This window comes from Hirundo rustica, chromosome 5 (assembly GCF_015227805.2).
Source record: "Hirundo rustica isolate bHirRus1 chromosome 5, bHirRus1.pri.v3, whole genome shotgun sequence".
Lineage (NCBI taxonomy): Eukaryota > Metazoa > Chordata > Aves > Passeriformes > Hirundinidae > Hirundo > Hirundo rustica.
Genome location: NC_053454.1, coordinates 15257285 through 15267424, shown reverse-complemented (window position 1 = coordinate 15267424; position 10140 = coordinate 15257285). Strand labels below are relative to the sequence as shown.

Here is a 10140-nt window from a genome sequence, read left to right as displayed (position 1 = left end):
TTTTCCAGGGTGTGCCACTCTTAGTGAAGTTGTCTGAGAGAGGAATAAGTGTGTCTGGATTGAATTCCTGTTGTTATCCATCTTTACAGAAGAGGATCTGTCACTTATGCAGGGGAGCACAGGTAGGTCCTGTACAACAGCCAGAGTGTTGTTGGTCAGAGCTGGATTTTTGGAATCTGAGAACAAATAAAACTGTATGAGTTTTCTTTCCAAAGCTTTCAAAATCAGTTAGGAAGTAAGAAATATAACTAGTTTGCCTCTCTTCTGTTTGGTCACTTTTTATCATGCTTCATATCTACAGAAACATTTCACAGAAAAAAAAAAAAAAATCATAAAGGTCAGAAATGCTTCCATACTTGGGAATTCTGAGAGGTATATTTAAGCCCTGGCAGACTTTTAACCTTTTCTAGCTTACAATAAGTTTGCCATCCTCTTAAAATCCTTTGATTGTATGGCTTTTGTTCCCTTGAAAAGGGGACAGGGCTGCCTGGTTACTCAAGCAGATGCCAGGCTTCTGATTTGCATTTGATGAAAGCCACTTGTGAAAGCAGAATCAATGCTCAGATTTACAAACAGTAAATGTGGGTATTGGCTTGTCATTTCTTCCTAGGTTGTTGTCCTATAAAGCTGTTCAAGTTCCTCTCTTCACAAGAACATCTTCCTGCTCTCCCTGCCGCCCATAAACACTATGTTAGATCGAGATGAAGGGTGAGTAATTCTTTTTACTTCCATTATCTATCTGTCTTTTTTGTTTGGTTTTTGTTTTTAACAGCAAAAAAGGAAAAGGAAAAAAGAAAAAGAATGAAAAATTCAGCTATTTAGAATAATGCATTATAAGCTGATGAACCACAATAACCAAACTGTGTGTCTGAAGGGGCCTAATTACAGAACACCAGAGGCACAAGAGGAAGCTTATCGTGGACAACAAATTAATGCTGTATTAATGCTGTCACTGTACTGGGTACAGCATCATTATTAATTTGTGTGGTTATATCCAGGTAGAGAATAGTACAGAATGCATCAAGAACAACAGAAGCGAGTCTGAAAGGGTTATATATAAGTCAAAGCTAGCAGTGAGAGTAGCTTTATTTTGAATGAGGCAAACTGAAAGGAAGATGGCAGTGATTGAACCAGTGTTTCTAAAATTTCTGACTAGTCTGTGTGTAAACTGCTAGTGATTAATATCTAAGGTGTGTATATGTATGTTGAAGTACATGAGCAAGAGATTCAGCAAGGATGATTTGAAGCACAATGTATTTGAGTCTTTTTATGCCATGAGATTAACTGTTATAGACTGTATCAAGACCAGCACCCAGTAAGAACAGCTGTGGATGTATCTTTTCTCCTCTTAAAGAGTGTATATGCTTTTTGCTTTGGATATATGATGTAACATTATTATTTCATGCCTAAGACATCAGAGAAAAAGCACATCATCAATAATGTGGCCTAAGAAAATGACTAGAGGAGAGGTGTTGCAGTTTCCCTTTAACATGAGCATGAAAGGATCTAAGTTGCTTTGGCTTGGGTCTCCTGCTTCACTGGTGCTGCTCCATAAAACCTTGTTCACTGTGGTAAAACATAGCCATTCCAAAAATTGAAAGCTTCACAGGTTAAAGATGAACCCTTCTTACAGTGCAGGAGGGCAGATAGAAAACTCACCCAGAAACAATAGGACTGAATATAAATTTTAAGGCATTCAAAAGCTCATTCTTTGTCTTGGCTATTTTACTGTTTTTCTGTGTTGGGCTGGGCAGGGCAAGGCAGTGCATAGGCTTATGAGTCAGACAAAATGAGCTGCTGTACCCTAACTCTTACTGCAGTCTGGTGTAGCTTAACCCTCTTGGGCTAACTCAGCTTTCTTCCTGAGGTACAGCTGCTGTGTCAATACAAGATGAGTCAGCTTTTGTAGATTTATGCACGAATAGCATCACTGAACTGCTTCCTGGGTCTGGTCATGTTTGGCTACTGCATCTTTGGGTATCTATGAATGAAATTCTAGATATGTGAGAAGTTTTAACAGATTTATAAATTACTACCTTATTAGTGTCAGCTTTTATTCCTATTTTCCAAACTTGTGTGTGCATCAAATATGCCAAAATATTTTTCAGATTTAATATTACAGATAAAGTGTTTTTAGTCTTTGTTTTATAGTGCAAATATTTCATGGGTATGTTTTTCAAAATCATAATTTCTCATTAAAAAAATAATTATTCCTGTAATACCAGACAGTGTTCCTTGACAAATAAAAAAATGAACCAACAAAATTACCTCATTTAGTGACTACTTGCCACTTAATACACAGGGAGATCAGGTAGGCTATTGTGTCAGATATCTGTATTTGGAAACATTAGGCAGGAATACCTCCACAGAAACTCCAGGTTTAAGTATTGTCATTGCTTCTTTAGTTTTGTTAACTTGTTAAATAGGAGACAAGGCTGCATTACTTGATTTCTTCTAGGCCTGGATTTTAGTCCCCAAGTAAAATTCCGGTTCAAAGCCTGATTGCAGGTATCAGGACATGAATTTAATTGGCTCAATTGCATGAAATTTCATGCTTCATCTGGTTGTTTAGTTTCAGAGAATATAAAATAGAAAATTTTCATCCAGAAGTCAGGTATTATGGTATAGCTATATCCATTCCAATGCAGGAATACATGAGCTAATGTGGTAAGAGCCAAGTGAAACCAGTTCTCTGATAGTACTATAGCAGATTTTCCCTTTCTTCTACTGTTTTCCAGTCACACCAAGTGTCGCGGTGTCCACTGTGCGCGTGGGAGCGCAGGCTCACGGGCTAGCTCAGTCCCACACCGCGGCACATGCGCTTTAGATCGGAGTCGCTAGTTCGCCTAGCTCTCTCCTCCCTGTGGGATCATGGTTCCCCACACCCTGCGAGGGACTTGTTGGTAGTCGTGACCATGGCGACGGATAGAAAGGCGACTCTCTGAGTAGGATTAACAGGGTTTTATCAAGGGGGAGACCAAATGGGAGCTCCACACCTGACCACTGCTACTCAGGAGAGCCCCGTACAATGGTTGGGCAGTAACTTTTAAACGGAGGAGGAACAAGAGGTGGTAACAACAGATTAACCAACCAGGTGAACTCAGGGTGGAACTAGGGGTGGGAACATTCAACAGGAGAACCACTCCGTGATGGGGGAAAGGGGATTCCCCAGGCACCAGCCTATCACTTGACACCCTCCCTGGAACTTTCCAGAATTTGGGGAAGGGTCTCGAAGTGACAGACAGGGCGCCCAAGGACAGAGAGGGGATTGACAGCAATATAAGGGGTAAGAACCATTGGGAAGAATGGGGGTACAGGGAACAAACCATTTTACAAAACTTCTTATAAAAAACTGTAAATTAATTATATAAAACACTTAAAAACCTAATAAAATAACTTTTGCACCACCACAACCAAGTAACTGAACTTTTTTCTTAGTTAACAGATTTCCCTACAAACTTCACTCTCTTATGGTCCCCTCTCTTTTCTCTCACTGACTCAAATTCAAATATTTCTTAATGGCCCTTCCAAATTAGAATTCTTTCTTGATATTGTTTTGCATACTATTTATTGTGTATACCTCTTGCAGACTTTATTATTCCCATTTCATGCCCCCTCTGCATATTCCTCTTACCTGACTGCTGTTTTGTCTTAGTGTGCCAACTCATCCCTGCAGTTGAAAACAGACATATATTGGCACTGCCCAGCACACTCCCTCTTCAAGTCTCTCATTAAATCCATTTCTTTCAGTTTATTGCCCTTCACTACATCTGTGAATGTCCAATCCAGTTCTCAGCTGTGGGTTTGTCTGAAAAGAAAAAAAACAAACACCTATAATGATAAAGAAAAAAAAAAAAAAAAAGTAGAAATTTTAGAGTGATCTGAAGGCTACCTTATTGCCTGATCACTCATGATTTTTTCATTGTTATCTTACCAATATTCCACACTGTTCAGACTGGGGATCTGACTGAGTCATCCATAAAGTGCAATCTTTTTCAACACACCGTGAAAACCAACAGAATTTTTGTTGAGAACCCAATTGTTTATGTATTCAGAAAGAGAGTTACAGTGGGAGTTCATTTTCTGTGATCTCTTTTGTTTCAGATTGAACAGATGGCTGAGCCAAATAAACATCTGTATGTGAACTGTTACAGGTTCTCGTGTGTGTGACAGTGTAAAGGGAAACATGGACATCAATACCTATCCACAAACTATTTCTGAGGGAAGATTGGAAAAAAATTGATTTAACACATAAGTAGAAATATGCTGAGAACTGACCAAAAAAAAAAAAAAAAGAAGAAGAAGAAACCACTGGCTATTTCTGCTGTAGTCAGTAATGAGTGATGTGCTGTGCTTCATACTACATAAAAACCCATAGACATGTCAGTTCAGGATCATGGAATTTCTTTTATAATCATTTTACTGCAAGAATTCATGTAAGCTAAGACAAAGAGGAAGCTGATGACAGTCTGTTACCTGCTGATCATCTCTTGTCCTTGCCTCTCCTCTTTCTGATATGTGAAAATTACAATACAGCAATTTGAAATATCCTAATAGTTGCATCAGCTGATATTTTTGTGATAATGCCTGAGAATTTTTGTTACACTCAGTATTTGAGCTATGACTTCTTTACTGAAACTGGACTCTCCAGCTATACCTTGATTTCCTCCTCTCTGGTTTAGGGGACAGTTCATGTAGCATGCAGATATTTCAGTTAGTAGGTCTTCTGTAGTCCTTCTACCATCACATTGTAAAAAAGGACAATTTCTGTTCAATACTGAATAGCATAGGAAAGGTTTATAAGGGAAGATAATATATTCTGTTATACATACTCATACCTCTGCAGGGATGTGGGTGAAATATAGGCAAGTCTTTGGATGCAAAGGCTCTGCTATATCATATTCACTAGTTCCACATTCTCCTTTCCACTTCTCCATGCTATGCCTGAGGTTTTGTATTGTGTCTGTTTTGTCTGACTAACACATAACTGTATTGTAGAAATTGTTACAAGTTGAGAAGAAGTATTAGACATCTGGTTGTGGAATAATTGATGCTTTTGGCTCTTGGAAAATTGTTGGAGGCTATTTGCTTTTATTTGGTGGTTAGTGCTTGGATGATGGGAAGGAAGTTTTTCCCTTGGTCTAAGCACACTGGAAGGAACAGAGGATTTTGTTACTTTTTATTTTCTTTCTGTCTATTTTTCTAGTGAATGTAATGTGAGCTCTGAGTCTTATACAAATATATGACAGTCTGCAAGCCTGGAGTCTCTACTTCTATAATTGTTGTTTGATTCAACCATTATAGATATACACAATAATAAAAGTTATTAGCAGTGAAAAATAATGTAAATTGTATAATCTCACTTTTTATATTTTCAAGATAAAACACTCTTGTGATATATATGGCAGCTGAAACTTCTCAGAACTTGTTTTAGATTGTAGTGTCTTGGATGAAATCTTGATTCTACGAAAGTCAACAGCAGAGTGCCAATTGAAAATGACAAAGCTGGGAATTCAATGAGGCATCAATTTCCAACACATTTAATGACAAGCTTTAGGCACAGATATATTTAAATGAGGAACCCCCAAATGGAAAGTTGTATATGCTTCTTTAGTACACATATTCTGAGTTGAATTTAAGTGTAGAAGTATAACGTCCTTAATTTCGACATGACTAAGTTTTTTTATGGAGATGGACTTACTGAATTCAAAAGTAATTTTCATTGCAGACCTAATCCTACTTTTCATGTCAGTTGAGTCTGGTCAAGAAGACTTATTTCAATGGGGAGACCAAGAACCCAGGAATTTAGAAACTAAGAGACTCCAATATCAAATCTAAAAGTCTCAAGGTTTTTGTCTGCAGAGGGAGATCAATTTTTTTCAAACAACTTACCTGGTTCTATTGCAATAAATTGAAATTCTAAAGTGGTGTTAACACTGTTGTAATAAATCAGTCTTGTCTTGTAGTAAAGAACAAAGAACAATTTAAGGCATTAGAAGACCCTTAGATAATACCAGAGCAGTCAAGCTCCTGTTCTTGAAATTTTTGATAGTTTACTTTTCTCCAATTTACCTTGGAATCATTTTCAACTTTATCTAGTTCATTAGCAACAGACAACAAACTCCATTTGACTCTCTTTTAATATAAGATTTCTGAAAAAAATTGATAGGTAAGATCAATATGCTTGGTGCTCATTTCTTTTTACTTCAGATCTTAAAGAAACCTGAGTGCTAAACTGTCTGATAACAAAAATAAAGGAAGACTAAATGAATGAAAGTTGACTTTGGTATATTTAGCATACTTACTTTTAATTTTTGAAACTTTTTATCTGTTTCTGATTAAATCCCCTCAGCCAAATCTGTTTTTTTAAGTTCTGTGGTCAAAGGAGAAATTAAAAACATACAAGTAATTCTAGGTGGATGCTGTCCAAAACTGAAATCAGCTTTAGGAAGGAAAAAAAAGGCATGAAATTCAGAACTTGGAAAGAAGTATACCATGCCAAGGCAGTCATTCAGGCATATAAAGCACTTTTCTTTAAACCTTAATGAGCAAAGTTGGAATCTCTCTCTGATTTTTCCTAAGTCAGGTTTTTCCTTCTGGAGTTGTTTTTTACTAAATTGCATTAAACAATTATATTGCTTGTCTGCCACACAGCTGCAGTGTTGGAAGGCACTTATGTTGCATAGCATATATACAAATAGCATATGTACAAATAACAAAAGGAGAACTTCCCTTTTCGTGTGTGATTGTCAGTGTCTCCCCTTCCCCCAGCTGTCAAAAATAAGAAAAGACTAAAGAATACAAAAAGTTTTAGCAAAGCAAGCAGGATAAAATTAAATGTAGTGTTATTGTGGGTGTACTTCTCTGCAACAAATCTTTATTCATCATACTTTTACTTGAAAGAGGAATTGAAAAATGTAAAAGAACAAAAACCAATAGTTTAAATGGAAAATACTGTGTTATTTTGAAAAAGGTGTTAATTTCACTTTTTCATCTGTCTTTGTTCTTTAATAATACTTTTTATTTCAGTCTTCTCTATTATTTTTTTTTAATCACGTATTTCCCTCAATGTACTTGATTGTAATTTGTATGGACATGATTTATAAAAATTACAAGAACTAGAATTTGTCTGAAATACTTGGGGAATGAGGTAGGACCAAAACAGTACTAGAAGCAGACATACAAAATTCTACATTTTAGAGTTCATTGGGTGTTCCACCTCTTCAAAAACCAGAACAAAATGTAGCATCAGGAGCTACATTTATGCTTGATTTAAAAGTATTTAAATCTGAGGGGTGTAAGCCAGAGAACTCCCTCTTTTCTCAGCTACTTGAGTGGATCACAGTGATATAATTAGCTATTATCCATAGAGACAGAATTTTTATTAATCCAAACAAATCCACAAACAAGAGCGCAGCAGATGTGAGAAGCACAAGTACCTTTTGTTGCACATGAGAGTCACTGAGGAGAGGAACTGTAGAAGCTGAAGTTTTGAATGGACAAGAGTAGCCTGTTGTAATCTGTTGCAGGAGCAAGGAAGGAATGGATCTCATCAGTCTGAACTGCAGCTGGAAGGGAATGCCTTTACCTTGCCAAACAAGCAGGGCAGGAAAAGGTTCACTCAACTTCAGGTATCTGTAGACAGCATGACTACACCTCATCTGACTACACCTTAGTCATGTGAAACTATTTCAACTAAACGCAGAAGTACTTCCTAATCTGAAATTGGAGGCAACTTTGTAACATTTCCTGCAGGCAAAAATATTACTTACAAATGATATTAATGGGAAGCAGAAACTTAGACCTTGTTCAAAGTTTGTTTGTCAGCGGTTAACTGGGCCCAGGTGCTTTGGTTTAATTCTGTGGAAAGCAGAGCGATTGGTGGGCTGATAGCAGTTCATTCTGAAACCTTTCTGGTGGATTTACAGGTGTAGTTTACTCAGAAGTATCAGCATCATTGCAATTCACAGGATCCAGCCAGGATGCCATGGGGCACGAGATATTCTGTTATTCTAAAGGTCTGAAAATTTCTGACAAGTCTTCTTTTCTCCATATACAATTAAAGACTGTGTGAATGCTAAGGGAAGATCTGTGAGCAAATCCCTAATTATCTGAGAGATCTCGGTACCCTGCTTTTCTGTAAGGATATATTAAATATTCGGACTTTGCCAGATAGGAGGTAGTAGTGTCAGTCTTAAAAGTCCCCATTTGAAGCTGGGCAGAACCAGTCCATTAGATTTAGAGATCTTGTTGGCGTGGGGCTGGAAAAGTACTGTTAAAATAAAACTTTGGGCTACTAAAGTACTTCTCTCTTGAAGATTTTAACATGCATTATGCTGATGACTTGGAGTGAAGAATCAATCTGTGACTCCTTTTAGATCAAGTGCAAGGATTCTAGTTGGGAGATGAAGTATATAGTCCTGATTCTGGCTGGACTGGAAAAGGGCTGAGGGGAATCAGATATTAAAAAGGGTGCATGAACAGGATTTAATATTGCCACGATAATACCAATGTACAAAGCAGCTTTGTTAATTTTGAGGTTCTTTGTTTCGTGATTGGTAAAATACTCTTTTGACTTGTGTAATATGTAATGGCAAAGCCTTGGGTATTTTGAACTAGAGGCCTAAATTAATAGATATTAAATAGATATTTATGCATTTGTTATATTGTATTTTTCTGGCCTATTTATTGGATTATTTATATTTAACATTTTTTAAATCAAGTGCTTTCAATTTTTTTTCTGAGGGTTGGCACAGACTGTGTTGGCTATAACTTGATTTGGCCTTGGAAAGAGACAGCATCAGGAGGAGCAGAATAATTTTGGCAGTTCTGTTAGCTGTTAAATTGTTTTGAACACTTCCTTCCGTTGAGCTATATAGTAATTTCTGCACTAATTTACTTTCCTTGCTTGTGCTTTTATGGCAACTTACAGGCCTGTTGTTGAAACAGATCATCAAAAATCTGTGTGGATAGATGTCAGTCTAGTTCCATAAAGTGTTGAGGTGGTCACAGAATTCTCATTCATTTAAGAATTAAAGCTAGCACAGATTTCTTGGTAGAATTTTTGCTGCTTAGAAATATGGTCTTGAATTTTTGGGCTTAGGCAATGTAGCTTTCTTCTTCCTGGCTTTTTGATTACAGTTCTGCATGTCTACCTTCCGCTGCATTAGTGCAGCTGGTTTGGGGTCATGTGGTGAACTAGATCTTCCAGTGTTTTTCAGTAAAACCAATCTGGGCAGCAACCCGTGCATTTAGCACTCAGTCTAGCAGTGATTGCACCACTAAAACCAAAGCATAATTTTTTTCTGATGTTTCTGCTGCTCCTATATCTCCAAGAAAATATTTTTAAGAAAATATCACCTCCCTGGTATAAAAATAGAATTATGACCTCGGTTTGTCAGTGATAGTCTCTAGAACTCCATGAAATATTTCTATTTTTGCCTTTGTACCTACATACCATTAACAAATTGGAATTTACATCAAAGAGGAAAACTGTTAAAAGAGTCTGAGTCATGACTAATGAAATGTATTCCTGAGTATGACCTTTCTTTTCAAACAGCAAGCAATAAAGTTTTTTTTGAGTGCAAAACTACATGTTGAACCTAAGAGCAATAAAATAAGGGGGAATGGAGAACTTGTCAGTTTTGTCAATTTTAACAGGCCTACACTCTCATCAACAAGTTCAATATCAGCTGAGTGTATTTTCAGTACATTACACTCAATTTTGTTGAACTTAATGATAAGATCATTAGGCAAAAAAACACATAGGAAAGAATATAAGGGTTGATGTGAAGAAATAATAGATCTGATTACAAGGTTATGTTCTTGAATCTTAATGCTCTGTTTCATTTGTAGAAAAGCTGAATTTTTACACAGAAGGTAAAGGGCTTTCTTATTGAACTATGTACATATGTTTTATGAAACATCAAGATAATCTCTCTCCCTCATAACCCTAGTGCATGTGCACCTGGGGGTTTTTTGGTGGGTTTTTTTTTTGTTTTGTTTTGGTTTTTTTTTTTTCTTTGTTTGTTTGTTTGTTTGTTTGTTTGTTTTCCCAATTCAGCATTTCAGATCATGAAACTGAAAAATAGCAGAGGCTATAACCTCTGGATATTTAAGTTACTCACACTGATAGAATAG

At 36.7% G+C, this 10140-nt stretch overlaps 1 protein-coding gene across 1 annotated transcript in view; it reads left to right on the top strand.

Moving 5' to 3' along the window:
- Positions 1–641: 641 nt before the first annotated feature.
- LDB2 (LIM domain binding 2) overlaps positions 642–10140 on the top strand; it is a 374702-nt gene continuing 365203 nt past the window's right edge. The window contains exon 1 of the mRNA XM_040064762.1: positions 642–708. Within this exon, the coding sequence (XP_039920696.1) occupies positions 689–708 (20 nt within the window). The 5' untranslated portion in view covers positions 642–688. The remainder of the gene's footprint in view (positions 709–10140) is intronic.